We start from the raw sequence: 25,476 nt of genomic DNA on the forward strand, positions 1-25,476 counted from the left end.
TAGGGTTGACTGCACAAGAAGCCCCCATGTAACTCTAAAATGGGGTCGATGTGGTTTTTAGCTATTTTGCAAGTAATTTCTCCTTCTGTCATTTCAGACTGTGGCTTCTGTAAATGGAGCAGGAAAACATTTTCCAGCATTTCTGGAAAAATCCAACCTTCTACCTGCCCTGCATGTTATAAACGAACCTATTAAGATTCCCATAGATGTAATTATGAACAGCCTCGATTTCCTGTCGCCCTGGTTGCGTCGGCCGTCCAGCCGCAACTTTCCATATTTCTTACTGGAGAAATCTGAGCTGTGTCGACAACTTATTCCTGATGCTGAGTTGCGGAAAATAGGATGCCACGCAGCAACGGCGCTGATTGTCGTCTGCAGCTCTGATGACAGAGAAGTGAAATCAGCAATGAGGATTAAGAAAACATGGGGAAAAGATGTTGCGGAGCCAAAAAACAGACAAAAAGACAGAATGTGGAAAGGAATGAACTTAAAGGAGCCTCTACAGTTAAAGATCCAGACACACAAAGATAATCTTTTAACTTTCAAAGAGGATTCTGCTTTGCAAAAAAGTCTTTGGGAACAACTTTCTTCAAAAGCCGCATCTCGTAGGGATGCAGATAGAGTTTACTTTCAGGGACAACCCCTGCTGGCCCCCAAAAAGAACAAAGGATCCATATATAGGTCACAGTACGCAATAAGGCCAGCCGCGGATAATGATATTGAATATTTCAGGAAAAAGTTAAACACAAAAGAAGCCGAGCCACACTCCCCGCAGGGAGGGAAGGAAGCGGAAAATCCAAGCGCAAACACAGAAAAAAATGGAAACCAACAGATTTTAGCAAGCAGGTTACAAAACCAGCGGACACATCAAGCAAATTATGCACAAACTGTGCCATCTAAAACAGAAAAATCCAAATGTAAATGCCTCGTAGGGATAGGTAGCTTGTTTAAATTGTACCTAATAGACACACTGGAGATGACTGATATCAGATTAGCTAAAAAAGTATCAGAAGTTACTGTTGCTGTTAGAACCACCGAAGAGCCAAAAACAACAGCAGAGGAATCAGTGACACCAACGCCGCCTTCAGTCAAAGAGATCCAGACCGAAACTACAACAGCGAGGCCTCTGACCGAAGCAACCACGACGCAAATGGAGATCCAAGACACAACTGAAGTCTTCAGTCAAAGCAGCACAACTGACATCCAGCCCAGCGGAGACCAGAGATGGACTACGCTACCCGACACAGAACCTGAAACGGACTCTGAGCCAAGATTCAAGAAACATACAACGGCCAATGCACGAGCTACGTCTAATGTCCAGTTCTCTGGTCTCCGAATGAGAGACAATGGACAGGTAGTTGCAACGAAACATGGAGAGGATGCAGAGGACGATGAGAAAGGTTCTGAGAACTGGGCTGGAGAGGACAGAAAACCAGGTTTGGTCCATCATGGAGGAGAATCACAGACCTTTTCAAAAAGTTTAGAAGACATCCGAAAGGAGGATGGAGAAAAAGATATGAAGGTAAATGAAACATACAGTAAATACTCTGTTATTTCAAAAGAAACACTAATATATTGACGTCTAAACATTTCCACTCATTGGGGGAGAATAACTTTTTTTAAATGCGGGTGAACGCTAGAAATGAACATGTATTCAAAGTCAAGAAGAAAGTTACAACACCCTACTACCCTTTGGCTAAGACGTTCCTGGTAGTCATCTTCCAGTTGCAGGGTTCAGTTCAGTTCAGTTTTTTTGGAGGACAAAATTAGATTCTGCCCAAGTAAGACCAAACTGTACCTGCCTATCAAACTTCACATTACATCTGTCGTGTTTTCACTTTTGCATCAGAGGGAAACGGAAAATGAAACAAAGCACACCTCAGTGTAACAGTGCTGAAAGCCAGAAGTGAAGAGATAAACACCAAGACAGCTGCCTAACTAGAGAGAAAACGATATAGTAGTCTTTGTGAGGGTCCTGTTTGTGTCAAGGGAGCATCCACAGTCTGAACGTTATAACAACATTCTGCCCTCTGGTGGACAGAAGAGAAAACACAAGCAAACCAGATCTGATGATGATCTGATGTTTATTAACAGCAGCAGCAGGGATTATTCTCATCATTTACCTTCTTCGCAGGCACCTGACGGCCCCGCCCCGCTCTGCAGAGGTCTGATCGACCGCACCGACGCCGGGTGGGCACACTGCCTGGAGAGACGGGGCGGACCCCCGTCCAATCCGCTCTCTGCATGGGAAACTGCAGATGTTACAAAGCTGCAGAAAGGCCCATCAGGGGGAATTAGCCAAAACCCTCTCATCAGCGCCGAAGAGGATCACTTCTATTATTTTGACGGAGTGCTGAAAAGGGTTCAGAATAATGTGCAGGTCTACCACAGAAGGCAAAGACGAAGAAGACGGAGCTTTAGAAGCAGAGGGGAAATAGAACGACATCGGGAGAATCTCCAGAGCTACATCCAGAGGCTTATTAAGAGGAACCAAGTCGATCACTTTACATGATTGTTGCACAAACCTTAAGACTTGAGGTTAAGAAAGGAAATACTCAACCATTGTTTTCCTTCTGAATGCGTTTCCTACAACAGCACCCCCTACAGGCCAGTTAATGAAATGCAAAAGTCAAGTCTGTTGAAATGGCATTTCCTCTTCATTAAACTGAGCAAACAAGGAGAGACAAAACAAAACTGAGGCGGCAGACATATTTAAACATGTTTATCTCCGATACGTGTCTAGAACAGATGGAGGATGGTGATCGTGACACTAAATAAGAGATAGCAGCTTGTCCGCATTAAAGAAAAAAAAATTATGTGCGTTTTCACTTAGATGTCATTATTTAAGATTAGCACATGACAGGTCTTGTGTTGACCAAAAATTAAACTACATTATTAAACTATCCACAAGCTTTGAACTTATTTCAACTTAAAGTTTCAGATTATTATTTCATTGGGATTTTATGTGGATTTTCAGTTTCTATCCAAGGAAACAGAGGGAAAGAGAGAGAGAGAGACATCAAAGTTTATCTGAAACCAATATGAAGATTCTGGGTTCCATAATAGCCTAATAATGTTATGTCCTGGAAAAAAAGCCTAGTTTTTTTTTTATGCAAAATTCAGTGTGTATGTTGTTATCTCCTCCCCTGTAGCTCCAAACACAAACAGAGTCCTGGGAAAACGGAGACAAAATGGAAACTGGGCTGTGTTTTCGCTCAGAAGATTGTATATTTTGTCTGCAGTCGTTTCTGTTGGAAAATGCATTAAAAATTAATCTTCCAGCCCAACAAGAGGAATGAAAACAATGAGAAGAAAAAAAGAGAGAGGAAAAAAAAAGGACTGCTCGGTTCTTTCCTCAGCGCAGCGGCCGTGTGGAGCGAAGCACAATTGTTCCACAAATTCCGATTAAGCAGAAAACAATATTCAAATTTAAACAAAAAACAAAGAAACAATTCAGAACAGAATAGTTGTTTCTTTTTTCTTTGTGTATCGCCTATGTTTTAAGTGCTTCATCAAATGTTTTCTTTCTATAGCGACATGCAAACGGCCGCATTGTCGTTTTATGATGTTTCATCTGCAGAAGTTACCCGTTTTGTTTGATTTGAATGAAAATATTTTCTAAACATAAACATTGGATTTATTGTTTGGTTTTACCCCGTTAGAGCCACAGTCGTGCAGAGCTTTGGGAAAATTTACAACCCTGCAACATTTTTTTTTTATTACATTTTGTAACATTAATGTCTCTAAAAATATGTGTATTTTTTGTGATAAACAGGAAGTGGAGTGTATGAGTTTAAGTCATACACATTTAGAGGACAGCATTTCTGCTTATTCTCTTTTGCAAAGTAGCTCAAATGCATTAAAGCTAGCTGGAGAGCAAATTTAAAGAGTGATCTTCAAGTCCTAACACTGATTATAAATAACATTTCAGTCTGGATTTTGAGTAGGCCATTCTATTATATAAATATTAGAGTAAAAGGGTCTGAATACAGACACATATCCTTTTTCTTCCACTTCCTATTTATATCCTGTTGAGGTTTGATTGCAGAAATTCCCATTAAAAAGAAAATAAAGTTGTTTTTTGTACAACTCTGGCAAAGCAGCATTATTGTGGCCCTGACGTACACGATCCGAGTGTGGCCTAGAATTTCCAATTAGCATTCTGGCAATTTTTTCTGAAAACTCAAAATGTTTTCAATTAGCTCAGAAAGATGCCAGTACCTTTTTGTCCCCCCCACCCCACCCCCTTTTTTTTTTTTTTTTTTTTTTTTTTTTTTATTAAGTGAGTGCAGGAGTGGTCTGTTCTTAACCGCACGGTGGCTGGTGGGTTAGTTTGACCTTGTGTCCAATTACAAGGTCCAGTTAGAGGCTTTTATCTGTGAGACACGCACAGATGCAGCTCCGGGAAAATGAAATTTGGCTTCAAAGTTGAAAAGAATCCCATAAAACAAGTCGATGTCACCTGCTTTTCCTTTACAGAAACTATGAATGGGGTATAAAAAGCCTGGATTCCTTTGTTCTGATTAGTTTAAGGAAGTACTGATAAATGTGCACATTCCCTGTTTCTGCAAGGTGATCCTTGACGGTAGGAGGTCAGGCTCAGAAATTGTTTGACTAAAAAATAAATCTATATAAAGGGGGCACAAAGGGGGGAGAATCTTCTCTTGTAAATGATTGTTGACATATCTTTGGTGATGAAGTGTAAATTTAAAATAAACATGAATAAACTTGTGTAGATGTTTACATAGCATGATATATTTAGCAATGTTTCAGAACAAAAACAACAAAGAACTATTTAAAGATTGGTGATCGGCCAAAGAACTGTAATCGGTGCACCCTCAATTACAACCACAAACTTTAGCACTTCTTTCCGATAGACCAAAACAAAATAGAACACAATTGTAAAGCGGAGAGAATATTACACTTTTGTATGTATTCTTCTTTAGGTCACCTAAACAAGCCCCCCCACCAAAAAAACCAATACAGCTCATGTATGAGCTTACCTTTATTTTAACATGAAGTCCAGGCACCTATCCTTTCCCCACAAATGTCTGTCACTCTGATGTAAAAATAATAAGTCCTCGTTTCCGTTTCATTTTCCTTTCATTTACTCAGCACCGCCCCCTATCAGTTAGGTACTGTACTGCGCATTTTCACTGCATATTAATGGCCGATCGTGAAGACCAAGTATGTCACACACATTCATTAAATACATTAGATAGATTGTGGAACGTCAGTATATACAGAATATGTGTAACTAAACAAGTATATTGGCGATATTAAGAGAACAGCAATGAGCATGCGCCAACTGCCTGCCTTCATTCACTTTGTGTGACACAGCGCCACCAGAGGCGAGGCACAGCACTGCACTGCCTCGCCCCGGTCTTCTTTCTGTATTTCAATAGGCAATGCGTAAATTCAGCAATTTTGACCACACAAATGATATTACAAATAAAAACGAATTTAGAGAAAAATAAATGGACAAATGGATTTTCTCTCATCACTGTTTTCATCCATTTTACTTCTAATACACCCATTTAACTTGCAAGGATTAAGCAAGTCTGGAGGTAATTAAGAAAGCAAGAGAAAACAGCTCAGGCGGAACACTGTTGACACGACAAGTAGGCTAACAGACTAGCCTCTAAAATTATCACGTATAAAGGGATTGTTGAATGAAGCTATAAATAGCTCCAAGATGGATGAAACTAAATGCATGTTGTTCAGAGAAAGAACTATAAAAAGGCAGGAACAGACTCAAATATCATGAGGTTTACCGACTTAAACCTGATGTTTGTTTACAGACATCCTGCATCCGATCTGACTGATGGGACATCTGTAGATGTGAAAAAATGTCCAAAACACGAGACGCTTTAATTGCAGTAAAGCATAAGAGGACTTCCGAGAAGTCTATAAAGTGGTGTGATTTTACACGTTTCTTTTAATTAAGAACCAGTCTGAGATATTTCTGTAATTACCAAATAGTGAAGGCCGATTTAAACTCTTACCCGACCATGCGGTAATTAGGAGCATTTGCAACCTTCTATTTAACAGAACACACCAAGAATGCCACTAAGAGACAAGATAATTGGTAGAGCTGTGAAAGCATTAACATCTGTGAATCCTGAAAAAAACAAAAACAAACAAACAAAAAAAAACAAGCAACCGGTGATACTTTTTCCAGAGAAGCAGCAAATAAAACACTCATTTTACATTTACAACTGTACGAAACATTTATTTGAACTTAATGTAAAAACAGCTTTGTTGTATTTACATCACTTTGTATTTAAAGATCCATGACAACCAAACAGTAACTTGGTGGGTGGGGGGGGATGGCTTAACGGTAATCTGGCAATTACAGAACTTAATGGAAATTAACTGAACAGCTTAGACTTGCACTAAAAGCATATAAAAACAGAGATATTAAAATCTACAGACACACACACGATGTGGTATGGAGTAAACAAAAGAATTGAATCATTTTCCCTACTCTGCTGCATCAGGCCAACAGGAGAATTCAGTTGAAAAATGGATGCAACAGACACGGAAAAATAAACCAGGACGGGCGTGTAGAGTAACTAGAAACGGATGCAGGCTGCAGTTTCATGGTTTTGTCAATAGATGGCAGTGCCAGCACTGTAGCATCACTCATCAGAAAACAATACATAACTCTAAATCTGTGCTTTTTACATAACAGTATGCAGGGGGGAAAAAAAGGGCATAAACAAGAAAAAACAAACAAAAACAAACAAAAATAATCAACCCGTTTCTGGTTGATGAGCAGTTCCATAATTCATTATATTCACTTTGATTTCTAAATCCATCTGCATATTTTAAATACATTTCTAAGGCTTGTGGATGCACATGCATGTATCCACGTAGGGTGAGTTTTTAAAACACAAAATCTGAGCTTCTTTTTATATCCAGAAAAGATTTCCTTCATCTTGCGTCACCAGGAAACGCCGTGTAACCTGCCCCTGTCTCGTGGACGGGTTACGCGTTCAGTCGGTTAGCCGAAAACGGGTTGAACGTCCGAAGTTAATCAAAAATTTAATTCGTCGAGATACATTCTGCTTAAGGCATCATCGAAACCTCCGCTCTGTCAATCAACTGAACCTTGCTGATGTTAAAAAAAAAAAAAGACACACGGATCACACTTGATGTGCAACGCTGGATTGTCGTTCTGAGCCTAGTCTGACAAACAGGAACAGAAAATAAAATAAAAATAATAATAAAAAAATGCTACATTTTTTTTGTCGTTTTTGAACGTGGAAGGATTTGATCTCAGTCGTTTCTTTTTTTTTTTTGCCCTGCAGGGACGTCACAATGACCGTGTGTTTTTCAGGGTTGTTTTTGGCAATGGTATAAATAATCACAGATAATAATCATCTCAATAAATATGACAATAAATAGAATGACCTCTGAACTTCTCCAGGTCGCCACGGAAACGTTGAGGCGACCATGCTCCGATTAGAAACGTCCTGTAAATTCCTTCTACAGTGTTTGAAAGTGAGAACACTGAACACACAAAGACCGTGGACACAACTAGAACACACTTTGAGGAACATGATGAAGCTGTAGGGAAAAAAAACAAAAACAAAACAATGATGAAGAGGTAAATACGTCATTAGTAGGGATGGATATTAGTATTTGTGAATGTTTTCCACCATTAGAGAAGAAAAGTATTCATGGACTGATATTAGCAGTGAGGATTGAATCTACAGAACACATTGAAACTTGACCTGTTTTCAGTTCTACATGTGCCACCAGGTATCAGTGCATCGAACAGGCACGGTATTAGCAGCACATGCCATGCCGCTCCTACAAACCAGTGTATATTATCCTCGTCTCCCCCCGCCCCCTGTTCTCCGGCCGGTAGTGTCTCGTGACTTGGGTGGGACACGGCTGGAGACTTCTGTGCTTTCAGTGTCTGGCCTCTTCACCGACAGCCGAGAACATCCAAATGTGTCAGAACGCAACAGTTGAAGCCTTTCGGGCTTTCATCGAAAGCATATTTGAACGTTTTTGTTTTTTTGTTTGCTTCAGCATTTGGCGAGTAGTCAACAACTGATCGGTGTGTCTTGACTTTCCCCTTTTTTTATGCGTTGTTTTTGGGTTTTTTTGTTGTCGTTTTTTTTTTTTGTTTGTTTTTAAAAGAAAAACTACTGGCTTTTTAAAGCATGGCTGGACAGCCACAAAAAAAGGAGGTAAGCCCTGTTCTGTGAGGCACGGCGTTCTACTGACGGCGGCTGTAGTTTGTTCCGGTGGCGAGTAGCGTTGGCGTTCGCTTCGTTAGCTTCAGGGGGTGTCGGCGTGCTTGTAGTAGCCTCTCCTCAGCGCGGCGTGGGCGATACACTCGGCCGAGCGCCGCTGGTCCATGCTCAGCAGCGCCTCCAGCAGGTCGTTGATGTCGGCCTTCAGCCCCTGCCTCTGCATCCAGTTCTTCAGCAGTTCGTACACCTTGTCGCCAGGGGCGCCGCTCTCGGCGATCCGAATGTGGTTGTCGCTGATGCCGATCAGTCGGAAGAACTTGTTGTGGATCCGCACGTCCAGGTATTCGTCGAACAAGTCGAAGCTCTTCCTCAAGGACTTCTCCGACCCTACGCAATCAGAGCAAAACAAACACTAGTCAACACTGCGGCAGAACACTGTGGTTGTCTTTGTGTGACATTAAAATGTGGTTAATGACCTGAAACATGACAAATAAAACTAAATAAATAAATCTTTAAGTGGGCAAATGGTTTCCATTATAACTGAATGCGACACCAGAACAGCATTTCGTGCTCACTTACAATAGCTTGGTATTATTAGAAGTGAAATTCTCCACATCATAAGTTAACTCTCTTGTCTGCTACATACAGGCAGAGTAGTTAAATGCATTTCCCTTTGAAGGATGTCAATTTAAAACAATCAATGCAAGATCAAACTCTAAGATATGTCCTCTTCAATTCAGTAGGAGAAACGGCAGCAGAAAGAAAGAAAAAAAAGCTGAATGTTTCAAAAGCCCTGCAGGCTCAGATCAGGCCTGACTATCATGAGATCAGCAGTCTATCAAGCACTAAAGTGGGAGATCTTGTGGAGATGTCGGGTTACTTGACTTCTCCGCGATCTGGCATAGGTTGCTGTGCTGCGCTGTTTTTTTTTGTGTTGGTGCAAAACAACAGGAAACAATGGAGATCCGTCTTACCAAGCAGTGGCAGCAATCGATGTCCAAGAGGGTCATCCTGTAGAAAGATGAAAAAGAAGAATGTTATAAGAAAAGAAGTGGAGAAAACATAGAATGCAAAAGTGTTTAAAGGGTTTTTTTTATTTATTTATTTTTATTTTTTAGCATTTTGCTACTTTACAATCACAAACTTCCAAGCATATTGTTGTTTATTTTTTTTAAAGATTGATTTAATGTAAAGTAGAACAACACAGAAGCGGAATACGTTGTACAAAATTACAAAATGAGGCGTCCATTTCTTTTGGTTCCTCTACGTTTGCTGTGGCTGTTAATGTTTCAGTTTTGTAAATCATAACTTCTATCAATTTTGTGTTTTTTTCTATCAATTTGAAACATATTTAAGTTAGTTCGGAACCAAAATCTGTGACTCATATTTTTGGATTTGGTAACTTTTAGACCCTCCCGTTAATTTTTTTTTGGGGAGGGGGGATTGAGATATTTGCCAAAAGTTTGTAGGTTTTTAAAATGATATACATATATTTTTTTTACCACTTTTTAAACCTGTAAAGGTCACATTAAGTTTTATTTTCACCCATGTTGTAAGAAATTTTAGTATTTTGTTTTTGATTTTCTAGAAACATCATGGCATTTATTTTTCAAACAACCAGGTTGACAGTGCATTCCAGAAACAAGCCACCTGTTGCCACCCACGCCATTTTCTTGGAATAATTTTAGGCTTTGGAGCTCAGAAGGCCGTGACAACTTTGATACATCTAACTAAAAGAAAAGACTAATTCTCTCCACGTCCGATGAGTCACTTTGGGAGTTTTCTCCACATCTTTGTGGACTGAAAATGTTCCAAACTTGAGACACTGTTTCACAACCCGAACCTGCTTTAAATGTCCTCAGCACTGAGTCCCTGACCTGCTTGCCTTTTGTTCACTAATGTTCTCCATCAATCCTCTGAGGCCCTAACAGAGTAGCTGGATTTACAGAGGAGAAATTACAGCCAGATGAACTAAATATACTGATTGTGTAGCTTTTAAAGAAAACTGGATTGTGCTGGATTTTATTTATAGCAAGAGAGAGAGATGCACCGATCCAATATCAATATCTGTATCGGTCCCGATATTTAAATAAAAAAAAAAATCTAGATTGGATATTGGTGACAATGTGTTTGATACAAAACTGCAGATCTAGTCAGTCTGATTCTATGCTTTTTCCTCTGAGCGACATCGTGCTTCATTATTTATTTTACATTATATTTAAGATTCCTAATTGCTCTTTCTGAACCATTTGAAAGGTTTGTTGCAGTCGAGTTTTTACATGTTTGACCCAGACAGTCAACCTTTCTTGTCAGTTTCAGTTTCTTTGTTATTTACTTTACATTGGCCGTTACACTGCTAACTGCACTGGCTGAACAAATTCACGTTGTTTTTACGTTTCACCAAGCTTGTGAAGCTGTTGGTTATGTGCTGGAGCAGAGTTATCAAATAAATGTGTAATTCTGTACATTTATGTCTGTGTTCAGGAAAAAATATATATATTTTAAGTCAACTATTTTTACACTGTGTTTCTGCATCAGCCAGCAGTAAATCTCAGGTATCGGTGCCGGAAGTGCAGAAAAAGTTGATCTGTGCATCCCCAAGTATGACTGGCTGAACACAAACTCCTACCAGACAGGTTCATTTGCACAAAAACGCTTAAATGCGTCCTTTTCGGTCTGCTTCACAAATAATGCACTACACTGTGATGGTCTGTTGCACAAAATCCCAATAAAGTACTTTGAGGTTTTGGGTTGTCACGTGACGCCTGCTGATTTGCATTAAATAAGAGAAAGATGTTTGATTCTGCTGTTCTCACCGTGTCTGCAGGCAGCTGCCTGAAGCCGGCGGGGCTGTGGTGCGGGGTGCTGCCAGGGGAGGCGGCGGTGGGCAGCGCCGACAGGCTGGTCTGAGACGAGCTGGTGGTGTTGGGCAAACTGTCGCCCAGTCCGCGGTCCTCGTCCTCCAGAGGCGGGCAGGCCTTGGTCATCACGGGTTGCGTCTCCTGCAGCAGGGGCCGCGACTCCGGGCGGGGCTCCTGTCCCTCCAGGCCCGCGTTCTGGTTGTTCTGCTTCTCCTCCGCAGTGGCTCCACTCTCATCCTAACCGAGAAGGAAGGGAAAAAAATAAAATAAAATAAAAAATTTAGGTGAATGTTGGTTTTATTTAATGTTATCTGGACGTACATAAAAAAAAAAAAGTAAGATCGGATGGAACTTACAATGGGAATCTTTACGATTTCACTCGATTCACAAGAGCTTTTTAACCCTTTTGAAAGCAAGAAAATCATGTTAGAAAAAAAAATTAGCTAAATGTTGTTGGGCTATAAAATGCAGCACGGACTTACATGTTACGTCGCACGAGTGCTGTTTCCGTAGGAACCACAAAATAACGGCGAAGATGACGATGACCATGATGCAGATCAAGACCATTAATACAAGAAACCCTGGAAGAGATCGTTTCGGATGAGACAAATTCCCGTCTGGGCGGCGATTAACGTTCCAACACAGGATGTGTGAAACTTACAGGTGTTTGTCGGCGGGTCAGGAACCGGAGGAGACCGAGGCGTTACCGTCTCGGTTGGGGAAGGGTCTCGTTTTCGGCACACCGTGTTGGAAAAGGGCGTGCAGCTCTTCACCTCCTCCTCACCGGCTTTGCACCTGCAATGTAGTAGAAGTGGAGCAAATGCAATGAGAATCACATCAAGATAAATTATTCTCTGATACTTCTGAAGGTGACCCGTCACTAATCTAATTAGCAGTCTTGCATATTATCCACTCTGTAATTATATTTGTGTGTATTCTTCACTCTTCTAACACGCATTTGTTTTTTCACAAATAGTCTTGAAAAACTGTTAATCCTACACAGATATTAACTTCCAGGTGGAGTTATTAGGTGGCTTCTGAAGTGAATTGGTTGCCATGGATTTTATCGTCAGACTTTTAGCCAATTTTATAAAAAGCATCTTAAACTCATGTAATAGGTGTCTGGTTTCTGAGCACATGATCAGCTCCATACTCTCTGTTTATTAAAATCACCTCCACAGCATGATACTGCCACCACCATGTACTACTGTGGTGGAGATTGTGTTGTCACGGTGATGTGGAGCTGGTTTTGCAATCTCTCTTTCGGGCTCAGATTTCATCTTGAGCCACATGGCACCTATTTACTAATTAAGTGTCGCTATATGTGATTTCATTTAGGGGTCTCTTATCACAGGGGGGTGATTATAAAAAGCACAGCAGCAAGTTTAGTTTTTTTTTTTTTTTTTTTTTTTTTTTTACAAAGCCATTTAGGAACTACTTCAGGTTCTTTGAACGCATAAAATCCCAAAGAAAAACAAAAACGTTTGTGCTTGTAAAGTGACAAAAAGTGGAAAAGTTCAATACGTACAAATACTTTACAAGGTACTGTAATCTAGAAATGAAGGGCTAAAAAGTGACAAAGCTGTAAATGTCTGAGCAGCACTCACTTGGCACAGCGTTTGCAGACCTCACAGGCCTGGTCAGGAACGCAGAAGGTGCCGGGCTTGCACTGGCACTTGGTGTCCGCTGTGATTGTGCAGGGAGTGATTACTCTTTCGTCTGCAGGGAAAAAAAATGGTAAAACATTGTGAAAAAATGTTAAAACCTCCAACTCCAAATCAAATTGGTCATGTGAGTGTGTGTGACCTCTGCTTCAGTCAACTATGTCTAACCTGTTGATGCATGTTCAGGATTCAATGAGAAAAGAGTAACAAAGAGAAACCTTTGTTGGATTTTCTGAGCACATTTTCTTTTTTTTTTTTTAGCTAATTTATAGCCAGTTTGTAACCGTGCTGTGACTTTTTCCATAAACGGATAAGCGTGACAATTAGGTTTCCTTCTTTCTGCTCACTTTAGCAGGAATATGAGAAACTTTGTGACTTTGGGAACATAAACGACAGCAGCTGCAGCTTTTTTAAACGGGTTACGTGAAAATTCTGGAAACAATAAAAAAAAAAGTTCACCTCTATTAACCCCCAGCTTCAGTAAATAAGACGGCCGTGCCTGCAAATTAAAAAAAAAATCTATGCCAGAGCAGTGTGTGAAATCTGTAATCTTTCCATACCTTTACAGGAATTTTCTCCCATTATTAATTGAAACAAAGTTAAAACACGGCCTTTTTGTCAGTTTTTTCTCGTTCCTCAACACTATTTCTCTAATATCTGGCCTTTTGTCCTGCCGTTAGCAATCAGGCTTGTGGTTACACTAACTAGCTTGCCAATATTCCAGCTGCAAGAGCATGTTGGCTTTAAAAAGACAGAATACGGTCCGTTTCACCTGAACAGCCGCAGAAGCAAATTGTTGAACAGTAAACATGTTGTTTCTGAGCGTGTTCTTGTCAGAGTGAAACACAGACTCCTTACGGTCACGCAGAGAACACAACCACCGTTTTGTGACTCACTCCAAAACCGCCGCTCATGGGATAGCCAACGTCTTTCACTGTTATCGTTTGGGTAATGTATAATAATAAAAATGAAATTACTCTGCACCAAAGCAGAACAGTCGCCGGTTTTGTTCCACTGCATTTCTCAAGGCATATAGGCCTTAAAGGACTGCGGGGAAAATGTCATTTACTGCATGGCTATTAAGTGCTGAGGCACTTAAGCCCTCCAGCATCTGATAAATTGTGGGAGCCACAAACTTTTGGAAAACAAAAACTGATTAAACATGAAAAAACAAAAAAAAACAAAAAACAAAACAGGAATGCTAACAGTTTTTGTGGCTTCATGGTAATGAAATGCATTGCAAACATTTCTTAATTAAAAAAAAACAAAAAAAAAAAAAAAAACAGCAGACTGTCAATTTATGATTCCTTCTGGTCTGTAAAAAGAAAACGCTCTACTGGTAAGCTACGTCAAAGTGACGTTAAAAAAAAGAAAGAAAAACGTGTTGGTGTGGAAATTAGTCTTAATACACCACAGAAAAATGTTTCTTCATACGGATTCATTGATTTTTTTTAATGCTTTGCTTATACTGACTGATACAGTGGGAAAATGACAACAAAAAAACAGAAAGTTGCAAAAAAAACTTGGACTGACTAATTACTTTGGCACAGCACAGAAGCAAGCTAAAAAAAAAAAGATGATAGGTCATAGAAAAAAAAACCCCCACCATTATTATTAGGAACCAATTTTGTGAGTTTTCAGAACTGAACCATTTTGCACTGTGTACTTATTTTGCTGTTTTTCAGCACTGTAAAAAAATAAAAAAAATCTCAGGTACAATTTAATTTATGGATGTTATTTTGTAAAAACTTTTGGTCGATTCCGACTGTGACTGTGGGTAGAGTCGCCGTTTTGCAAACCAAAACTTGTGGGTTTGATGTGCCTCTGGGCAGGGCACTGAATCCCAGGTTGTCTACAGATTTGCATATCATCTATGAATGTGTGTGGATGTTTGAGCACAAAATAAATGTACTATACAAACACATTTGTAGCTGTTCCAATATGGATTTCTCAAGCAATTTGTATCAGAAGGAAACTTGTATATTCATATTCCATAAACGTTTTCCACAGTTTGTGATACCAAAAACAGTGCAACTAGAATTAAACTACGCTCAGGTGACCTTTGAAAATAACTGAGATTTATTTAGGGGTATGACAGTAAAGAGGGGGAATTTTCCTGTAGAAATATTACGTTAAATATTCTCAATTTATTCCAGTTGTCAAAGTAGTCCTTAGCCACAAAACAACATTGGAGGAGGAATATGGTTTTCTAATCCATTTAAGTTTTCTGACAACATTTCTATGGTTTGAAGCCCTTTTTCATAAAATGCCAGAGAACGTTCCGGTATTGCCAGCGTTTGGACCGGAGTCACTCTCCGCTCGCTCCTTAACGACGGGACAGCCGAGTTCTTGGCGTGGAAACGAGGAGGACGGCGGCCATTGCCGCTTTTAAGGTCATGCTGTTTTTGGGAAACTTGTTCCACTAAAAGTCTGGAGCGGTGCGTCATGACCCCTGATTTCAGAAACCCGAGGTCCATCACATAAAAAAATAAAATAAAATAAAAGTAATAATAATAAAAAGAAAACTCTATGAAGTTTGTGATTTTAACTTTACGACGAGTGGAAGAGTACCAGGGGTGTGTGTGCGTGTGTGTGTTTAGAGGAATGAACACACAGACGTACTGAGCTAAGGAGTCACAATCAGATGGAACAGTGAGGTCAGCTGAAATTCACAGCTCCAGCCCCGACATTGTTTGTGAATTTAGTCATAACTGTTTGCCTTCTCCCTAATGTGATCAAGCTATAATTCAGGTTTCGTTGTGCTCTATTGTTTTGTTGTTTAAAACCAGCGGAGGACCTTTACACTCAGTGCTTTGTTTCCTTCCCTGAACCACACAGGCTGGAGTTTTTCCAATAGAAATGTGTCATGGAGGAGACAGATTGATGGACGTCAGCTTGGTGATGTGATGCTTAAATACAACAAACGAGCTCATGAGCTAAAAACATGATTACAAGCTTGGTGAAAATCAATAAATAAAACGCAAAGCTGAAGTTGCAGCGCAGTCACCGACTAAGGAGTTCAGTTACATTAAACCGTCACGAACGCTAAGCCGCGTGAGTCTGTGTTATAGAGTCAGGTTGATGCACCAAAAGCAACTTTTCTCCTGTTTTTTATTATTATTTTAATTGACCGATTTCAGCTGAGGTCTGAAATATTACATGGTTTGATGGACTGGCACTAACTACAAAATACACTAAAGCAAAGTTCATTCATGTGACACCATAAATGATTCATTAAATCAACAGCAGCTCTCAACAGGAAGTTCTTAAGTGTTTCACATCGCAGCGTGGTTCAGAATAAGTGCAAGCACTCCACAAAGCAATGCGGGACTTAAAAGTTTAAACTTTACTTTTTTGGGTTTTTTTTAGTGTCACAAGATTATGAAAGGCATTAAAAAGATCTGGGGTGAAAAACAAAACAAACCCCAATACTTAACCTTAAAAGTAAAATAAGTGAGAACAAAACACAACCTATGTAACAGTATTCTCTTTTCTGTGGCTGCTGCCTTTCATCGGACACAAAGACGCCCAGTATGGGGGAGGACAATGACGCGCAGCCACACCCAGTTCAGCCAGGTAAGACGGACACACAGGCAAAACCTTCCCGAGACAAGTAACACGCTCGCATTCAGGCCGGGAAACAAAAACAACAAAGACACGCCCTGCTGCCCTGTGTAACATCATAAGATCCCATTTTCAGCTGTGGACGTGAAAGGCGCAGGCCACAGACAAAGAGCTATCAGCTTTCCTAAAACAATACATCTTTGACAAGCAGGATCTTTAGAACACTCTGTGGTTATCTGATTTTTTTTTCTAAAAAAAGGCAAAGGATTAAATGGAGGGGAGATTCAGATAGGTGTCAGTTCTTTTATTTTTTTGTTTCCCTGCCAAGTTTTAAAGCACACTGGGATTCTGGAGATAGTTGCTCACAGAAAAAGGGAAATATGGTAAAAAAACAAACAAACAAAAAAAAAACAAAAAAACAAAAAAAAACAATGCTTAGTCTTATTTAGTGCCTGAATGGAAATTTAAATAAGATAAGAAAATCCAATGAAATAATTTAGATGTTTAAAGAAATCATCTGATGACCTGAAGCAAATCTATGCACAGTTAAAAAATTCTGTTTAGTTTTTTTAGACAATATTCCTTTCTGGCAAAAGTTGACAAAGCATTTTAGAGTGGAAAGTATTTTCCAGATGATCATGTCAGATTTTCATTGAGGGGAAGATGCTAGTCTGGTTTATCCATTAGTGTCTGAAAACATTTTTGATTTATAAATGTTGGTAGCCTTTAGGGGATCAGCACAAAGAGAGCTGCATACAATTAGAGATGCTAAACATGCTAACAGCTAATCCAAGATCCTAATCAAACATTTTGTCAATGTTTTTACATAACAAAACTGTTATCCATGTTCTCCTTTGTGACCCTTGTTGCTTCTCTTCCTGATATGAATTGTAAAAAAATGCACTGATTTGAAAACTCGGGTCAATATCAATATCCGATATTAATATTGCCGTTATTGCTGATAACCAATATTATTTATATTGTATACATGTCCTTACTCCTTTAAGACCATAAAAAGTTTAACTTAACTGCTTAAGTTAATCACCCTACAATTCTGCACTGCATCGCTGTCATATCACCCAACAAATAAAACACCCTCCTCTCCCAATGCAAATACACATAAGACAATAATATGGAAATAAACAATGGTTATTATTATCGACCCAGTTTTACTTAAACAGATACCGACACCGGCCAATTGTGCTATAAATTATGGACTGATTGCATCATGGCAAGGAGACTGAAAAAAATATTTTGACTGCTGTTTGCTAAAATTAGTCCTGACAGGTTTTTTTCTGCTAAGTTAGCAACATCAGCTAGCTACAAAGCTTAGAACTATGACCAATTTAAAAAAATAATTATGACCAATTAATCTGACTTTTTCCTCCTTTGACTAATTTGAAGATACACATTTTAATCCTTGGTAAATAAAAAGTTATATTCCACTGACCGATTAATAATCAATGATACATTGGTAAAGAAACTGAGAACTTGGTTACCCGGGCGACAGTGTGTACAGGGCAGACAGCGACTCATCCCATTTGGATGCTCGGTGTACGTCTGCCCGTGTTCACAGGACACGCAGGTTCCTTCCTCCAGATCAGCTTCACAGGGCTTCTGCACAAACGTTCCTGCAAATGAAATAAGAAAACAATCAGACCACAACTCATCACACCACAAATATAACTTAATTAAATGTCTTGTCCTGTGAATAACAGCTCCATTATGCAGATGCGCTTCCTGTTGAAACAGGTCACACCGCAGCAATATATTCCAGAGACAACCCTAAGGTAAAGCGAAGCTAAACAGAACAGAAGTTTCTATGTTATACATGCCGCCTTCTTCTTTTCTTTTTTTTTTATTTTCAGGAAGTGTTTGTGTCACAAGCGCTAAAAGAGGGAGCGATTGAGCGAACTACAAAGTGATCTGACCTACTTCGCTCTGCTGGATTATCATACTTATCTCTATGATCAGCTCAAGCATGCCATGAATAAAACCACTTGATTCTCATGTGTTTTCAGGATTTATCTGATGTACAAATGGGAGGGGGAAAAAGAAAAAAAACAAAAAAGACTGGGGCACAGGGGGAAGATGCAACACGGAGCACAGACATCTTCAGTTAGAAATATTTTTCTTTTTGTTTTTACTTGGAGACAGATTGACTGTCACAGTTACTTAAAGATAAATTGTTACTGGAAAAACTAATCTCTCCTCCATTAATTAATAGGAGCTAATTAACAAGAACTAATTAACAAGTGGGAAAACAAGCAGGAGTGAAGCGTTGCAGCTGCTGTCAACAAACGATGGAGGCCCACAGAAATAAATCAGCTGTCCTTCAGGATTTAGTTTTCAGCAATCAAATGCATGTAATTGCATAAATTACAGGGTGATTGATGAAGGTTGCCATTGGAAGAGCCAGAGGAACAAGAAAACAAACCGACATTAAAAATGAACTCAATAACAGACAAAAAACATTGTTTTTTTCCCCAGAATTGAGAATCGCAAATGAAATAACTCAATAAGCCACCAGTAGAATACAGTAATTGCTTTCTGGCTAAATATATTTCGGGCCCAGGACAAGTTAAATGGTTTATCACATTATGTACGTAATTAATTAAAAAGGTTGGTGCTTTTAATGACTTGGACCTTCAAAAACAACTCTGACTTCAAGCCCTGGAGTTTCCACTTATTTTGTACTTGAGCTCAGACGGAGCGACGGCCTTTCTGCTCCTGGCCGTCATGCCTTATTTCCAGACGGAGCGGTGAGGACAACATTTCCAAACTTTTCGGAGTTTGGAGGAGGAGGAATATAACGTAATTTATAGCCCTTAAAGTTCAGAATACACGAAGCGGACACTAAACTATATTTATTTATAGCATCTAGTTGTAAATAGTCTGTAAAACACAGAGGGGGAAACAGTTGTCTGAAAAATATGTAAGAATCCCTAAACGTTTGGAACAACGTTTCCTTCTAGTCTGACTACGGTGGTTCTGGTTCCTGAATATCTGAGGATGGCTGGAAAAGAATAACATCAAGGGGAAAAAATTGACACATTTTATAATTTTGCTTTTTATTCTCAGGTGTACAAAGGAGACAAAGTTTCAGAATATATTCATTTAATTTTCCATAAGTATCATAATTCTGTTTTTCAGTTGTTGTAGCTTTATTTATGTCATTATTTGATTGTGTTTGTATTTAATTTTTATTTACTTCAAATTCTTTAAGTTTTGCATCACTTTTTTTTACTTTAATTTTGATGTATCTTGTTAGCTTTAGAATATAAAATACATTAATTTACCGTTGTGTTCCTCTTGTTGTGCCAGTGTTTCTGATTATCCACATCGCTCAGTTGAAAGAATTAAATATCTATTAATGAATGTTGATTTTCTTAGACTTATATTTTTAACAGTCTTCCTTCATCTGTTTTATTGCTATTGGTGACGTTGAGGAATCTCTTTTTAATCCTAGAGATTCAACAATCAGGATTTTCCTGGCAACACCAGTTTCCAGAGTTCTGACTCACTGATTCCAAGTTCAACCAAATGCAATTTTATGGCTTAGGATTACACCACAAAAAAGAAAAAAAAAAAAAGACGTGTCTAAAAATGTACATAAGTAAGGTTTGTATTTAAGCAACACTGGAAGATACAATTATCCCCATTTATTTGATTTTTTTCCAACTCCAAAAAGGGGCATCAGAATAAATACTGTTTGTTAATACATTAATAGACTGAAAATGGGGGTGGGAGCTTTTTATATGTGACGCTATTAATAAATAAGGGGGAAAAAAACAGATTTCAGATATTTGAACAACCAATTCCTTATCAGTCTCAATCCATGAAAATGTAACAAATCTCTAGTTGATTAATTAGCAAAACATTGGCTGAAATTGAACAAATATGCTGAATTTACATTTTAATTAATAGACTGTTTCCCTACATGTGTGAATGTTAAAATAGGTTCTAAAATAACAAAAAAAAAAAAAAAAATTACTGCCATGTAAGCTGCAAGACACATTTTGCATTCTGTATTGGAAAAAAAAGACAAAATATTGATGCTTCAGGTGACCTACGTTTAGTTTGTAAAAAGTCATCAAAATAATGGCACTACTTTTTAAGGAAGCCAGTCAAATCCAGGTAACAATGTTTATTAAGAGGCTCTTCCTTTTGAGTTTAAAAACGACAAAAAAGGAAATGACAACCTGCTAATGGAAAATCATGTTAAGAACAAATTTAGTTTCCTATGCAGCAGGAGAGATGAGTTTAAAATCTTTCCAAAAGTCTGAGTGAATTTGTAATTTTAGACTCCTAACACTTTACAGTGTTGCTCAAGAAGTTAAGCTAGAGATTAGATTAGAGAATGTGGAGCATTGTTCTTTGCTGTGTGTGTTTTTTTTTAATGGGGCGGTAACTCCATTAAAACTCTATACACATTCATGTGTATAGAGTATTTAGAGTTTTTCTCCTTCTTACCCTGCTTGCAGTTTAGGCAGCAGAGCCCTTGGTGGAGGTACTGCTCATTCTCCACACACGTCCTGAGTTGGTTTCTCAGAGTGAGGTTTCTGTACTCCTCTCTGGACCTCTGAGGGGCCGGGGGTTCTGCCGCGTGGCAAACAATCAGCGCTGCCACGACCACCTGCATCATCAAGGTCAGGGAGACAACAAAGAGGGGGGAGGGGGGAGGAGGGGAGAGAAGAGAAAGGCATGAGTTTTGATTTACTTTTTTGTGATTCCACACGATGCAGACTCACCTACTTAAACTCATCAGACGAAGGGGCAGTAAAAGACGAGAGCGTATCTTCATAGGAAACCTTGTGTGAGCAATCTATGACTTAATGCAAACCATCTGATCTGAACATCTGCTGTGGGAAAGCAATTAAGGAAGCCACGCAGCTGGTCACAACTAGGAGCAACATAATCTCGTGAGCACAGGATGAGGAAACATACACCAACTAAATTACATGCGGCGCAGCATGCGGGCCAAATTTAATTACTCCGCCATCTCGAGGTTCAAAAGGACAGAAGCTACTTCTTCTATTGTCGAGAGTTTGATAAGGTACCTTGGTTACCAGCGGCCCGGTGCTCATATCCAATGTGAATCCCAGAGATCCATTCATGTGTTGGATAATAACAGGCCTGTATAGGTGGGGTACAGAGAAGAATATAGCCAAACACTTTAGCATGCCCCCCAGGCGCTGGTGTTTATTCACACGCTTTTCACCATGTCAACGTGAGAAGGCCCCATTCACTGGCAAACAACACACTTTAGTGCTTCTACTTCAAATGACCCACATTCTTTAACCTGGGCTCTTTGAATGCCACGACATGTGAAACCACGGCGAAGAGCCTAAAACGCAACAGGACACCTCCCTGGGTAAAAGAGAGTCCTAGATCTAGAGGTTTTGTCTCTCCTGTGCGGTGGCAAGCCTCCCTCCCTTCGTTCAGCCTCCACCAGACCACTAGAGGTTAAGAGGAAGAAAAAGAAAGAAGGACAGAGAAACTGTAGACAACACACTGAAGATGGGACGCTCGACAGGGAATAGGTGCCCTAAAAAGAGAGTGTGGGAGAATGAGAGGAATAAAGAGAAAAGGGATGGAGAGAAGACTTATGACGCTGGATTTGACTCTCTGGATTTGACTCTCTGGAGGGCCGCCATGCCTTGTTGTTCAGAAGAACCTTTCCCTTTTTCTCTCTGCCTCTGCCTTTTCCCTTCACGTCAGACTTTCCAAAGACGCTCAGAGGCAGACGACCGGCAGAGCAGTCACAATCACACCATTTAGATCTATCCAAACATTCTGGGGAAGGGGGGGGGGAGGCAGGAGGGAAGGAGAGGAAAAGGGAGGGAGATAAATGAGAGACAGGACTAACAGCTTGCACGACACAGGGTGAGTCTTTGCCTGAATATGCCGTGCGTGTTTGCGCGGCGCGTGCGCGCGACTGGAGGCTCGGATTGTGGGGGGGGGCTGTGGAGAGGCATGGAATTGGGCAAAGTAGAAAGCCGTGTGAAAAGGAAAGAGTAAAATCAGCACATAAGCACATGTGCAAGGCAAAGGAGTGGAAAGAAAGAAAAAAAGATGTGAAAATAAAGATGACTGGGAAAATGTGAGCTGCACTGAAGGTAATCCCGTTCCATAACACAGATGCAGAACGTGACATTCCACCAGATCCACATGCTTTAAGCCAATCCAGAGGTAAACGCCAGGTGTCCGATTGACAGTACACAGATTCCCTGATCTCCAAACCGATCTCTGAACTAAAAAGACTAAACTCTATTTTAACACTTAAAGACCATTACATGACCATATAAACCTATCACTGCTACCAGTGCCGGTTTATAATATGGCTGGTGTAAGGGATGCACACAAAAAATTGGTTGGTGACCAAAATTGAAAAATTTTCAGCTTTCCAGTCATTGTCGACACAAAATCTAAGAGCTAATATGTAACACCAACTACTTCAGGGGTGGACAACACTAGTCCTGGAGGGCCGATGTCCTGCAGTTTGAGGTGTGTTGAACCTAAAAGCTGCAAGACACCAGCTCTTGAGGCATGGGATGACCCACCCCTTCGCTACTCTCATGTGTGGAGGTTGTTACTGACATGAAGTGAATCACAGTTAGTTAGGTTCTGTATCAGAACAGAGTGTAAATTGAAAGTGAAATGTCTACAACTTAAGAGATGTCTACCAATGTCTAAGTTTCACAGAATTGGTGTTTTACAATTTCTAACTTTTGCTTGAAGATTGAGAACATGCTTAAGTTGAAAATGTTGGCATTTCTTAGAGGTAAATGTTCACATTTTCAAGGGAATGCCAATGGAGAAAGCTGTTTCAGTAATGACAGTTTTGCCAATACTGCAGAGAAATCAGATGCCAAAATGTTGTCATACTAGTGTGACATAAATTGTTATGCACTAGTATAATAGTAAGCAAGTGATATTTTTCTTTCTTTACAGTGGATGGACTGTGCTGTGTGACACCAGTACCTCTACTGGGGACCTAAATCCAAAGGGGGTCTAGGAAAGTTGCTGTACGTCGAGTCGTTTGTACAGGTCACCTGTTCGGTGGAAACAGACAAAATAGTGGTACAAACCTAACTGGCCTGTGCCATACCGCTTAGTGGAGCCAAAGCAGCTGGCTTCCCAGCAGATGATGATGGGAGAGGGATCGAGAAGATCTTACCAGGTGGGTCCACACCAGGTTTAAACTGCATGTAAAGCAGTGGTCTCGAACTGCATTCCTCGAGGGAAGACTTTTAGATGTATTCGTTGTCAATTGTACTTAAATTAAACGGTGAAACTGCCTTACTAGCATTCAGTCAAGTTCTGCTAATAAGCTAATATTAGAGCCAGATGTGCTGAAGCAGAGAGACTTGTAAAAGTTGCAGGACACCAGTCCTTGAGGAATGCAGTTTGCCCATCACTGGTTAATGACGCTAAAGTTTACCGCCAACCTACAAGATTAAGTCACAGTTGTAGTTTTTTAAAGATTTATAGAGCATGTATTATGTTTATGAAGCTGCATAAACAATCTTTTATGTTATTTGGGCCTCAAGTGAATCTTGGAAAAGCAGATCCTTAGTTTTCTCAAAATACAATTAATATATTGTGTTTATTTTTTCTGGGTCCAAGATTGTGTATCTTAGATTTATAGAAAGAGGAGCTCGCCCAGGGTGATGAATGAATGAACCGCCACAGTCTGCTACTGTTTGTTGTGTTCCAGTAATCATTTATCCTTTTAAGGGAAGGTGGAATATTTGGCTGGATAAATCCAAGTCATGTGTGACTTCATATGTGCATGCACTAGTTTTTCCCTGTATGTTTTTCAGTTTCACAACATTGTATGCTTTCCGTTTGACTGTCGTGTAAAATCTCGTCTCTTCCATCTTATTTTTGTGGTTGGCTAAATTTCGTTCAATGCGGCATGCATTTAGATATTTATTTTCCTTTTGCATTCGTTCTGTGTTCTCTTGGTATTACGTTTGGAAATGTTGTTCTTGTTAATGTGCTGTAGAAAGGGCCAGGACTTTGGGGAAACATTTTCTGTTTTTATTTTCTTATTGTGATCCGCGATACGATGCTGGATTTTTCCCCCCCTCTGTTTTGTTGTCATTGGCACTACAAAACTATGTTAATGTAATTTATCTACAATCTGATTAATTAGTCGGTTAATGGTTCCAGCTCTAAGGAGTAAAACGGATTAGAAAAAGTAAAAATGGACTGCTTTCATGGGACAGCCAAGTTGCACAATAACTTCTCAATGTGTCAGTGGAAGAAACAAATAAATTCTCTTTCTAAGCTGAAGAGAATCTGTGTCATTTCTGAAACAAAGTGCTTTTCGATTTAGCTGCTAAATACTACTGAAGTACATCAAAAGCACAAGGGCACGGCGCTGTGTACATAAACACTACGGCCGTCCAGAATGTGGTTTACTCTTACATCCTTCACCAAGAGAGGAGGAAGACCAGAGTGACCGTAACCTCAGTGTGGAAAGCCCTTCAAACCCACAATCCCTGGAAGCATTCCAGCATCGACTGTAGAGGCTCAGTCCACTTCACAGCCTCCTCTATCCTCTGTACAATGACTGAGCTCGGCTGCAGATTATGTCTTACGACAGTGTCCTACTGTCATTGTCTAACTCGGTGATAAGTTTGTACAGTGCTTTTGTGGCTGTGAGTTAAACTAATAAAAGTTACAATAAAATAATGAGGGACTTTCTGTGCGTCCGACAACAGTAGCGCTCCTCCGCTTCCTCTAAACACCCAGGGTTCTTCCAAATTGCCTTGGAACAATCCCAGCATATGCCATGCACACTGAGGACGCATTTGTGCCTAAATGACAGGACATCCTTTCAGATGACCCAGGTTATCAATGGGCCATTTACAGGCCTGTGACAACTTAGCAATCCCTGAGGGAATAACGTCGGGGCGGAGAGGGAAGGAAAGGAAAGGGAAAGAAAATGCAGAGAAATGACAATGCGGATACATAGAGGAAACTAAGCTGCATTATTCATTTCAGATCAGACGGATGATTTCAATCCAAACCAACAACTAAGCAATGACACGCTGCACCTCATTATATTCCGATGTCCGGAGGGGGACCTGACTCGCCACATCATGCTGCTCCAATTAGCAAATTGTTTTCTGTTATCAATGACCAAAGCAACAGTTGTGTAACTTT

General features: G+C 39.9%; 2 protein-coding genes across 3 annotated transcripts in view; one reads left to right on the plus strand and one right to left on the minus strand.

Moving 5' to 3' along the window:
- The first annotated feature begins 737 nt into the window (after positions 1-737).
- On the plus strand, positions 738-2,903 carry LOC107835871 (uncharacterized). The gene is made up of 2 exons (XM_016669817.1): positions 738-1,522; positions 2,135-2,903. Exons 1-2 carry the CDS (start codon positions 977-979, stop codon positions 2,510-2,512), a joined length of 924 nt encoding a protein of 307 aa, XP_016525303.1. The 5' UTR covers positions 738-976; the 3' UTR covers positions 2,513-2,903.
- A 3,307-nt stretch (positions 2,904-6,210) lies between these two features.
- tnfrsfa (tumor necrosis factor receptor superfamily, member a) overlaps positions 6,211-25,476 on the minus strand; it is a 29,800-nt gene continuing 10,534 nt past the window's right edge. Inside the window, exons 1-10 of one of the 2 annotated variants that reach the window (XM_007548811.2) lie at positions 21,360-21,560; positions 20,773-20,935; positions 17,799-17,930; positions 12,679-12,790; positions 11,733-11,866; positions 11,554-11,652; positions 11,428-11,474; positions 11,027-11,308; positions 9,185-9,221; positions 6,211-8,597 (exon numbers count right to left, since the gene is read on the minus strand). In XM_007548811.2, coding sequence (XP_007548873.1) covers positions 8,296-8,597; positions 9,185-9,221; positions 11,027-11,308; positions 11,428-11,474; positions 11,554-11,652; positions 11,733-11,866; positions 12,679-12,790; positions 17,799-17,930; positions 20,773-20,935; positions 21,360-21,482 — 1,431 coding nt within the window. In that variant the 5' untranslated portion in view covers positions 21,483-21,560 and the 3' untranslated portion in view covers positions 6,211-8,295. Of the gene's footprint in view, positions 8,598-9,184; positions 9,222-11,026; positions 11,309-11,427; positions 11,475-11,553; positions 11,653-11,732; positions 11,867-12,678; positions 12,791-17,798; positions 17,931-20,772; positions 20,936-21,359; positions 21,561-25,476 lie in introns of those variants that run through there. The other variant, XM_007548812.2, reaches the window with a different exon arrangement.

Source organism: Poecilia formosa, unplaced genomic scaffold (assembly GCF_000485575.1).
Source record: "Poecilia formosa unplaced genomic scaffold, Poecilia_formosa-5.1.2 Scaffold28, whole genome shotgun sequence".
Taxonomy (NCBI): Eukaryota; Metazoa; Chordata; class Actinopteri; order Cyprinodontiformes; family Poeciliidae; genus Poecilia; species Poecilia formosa.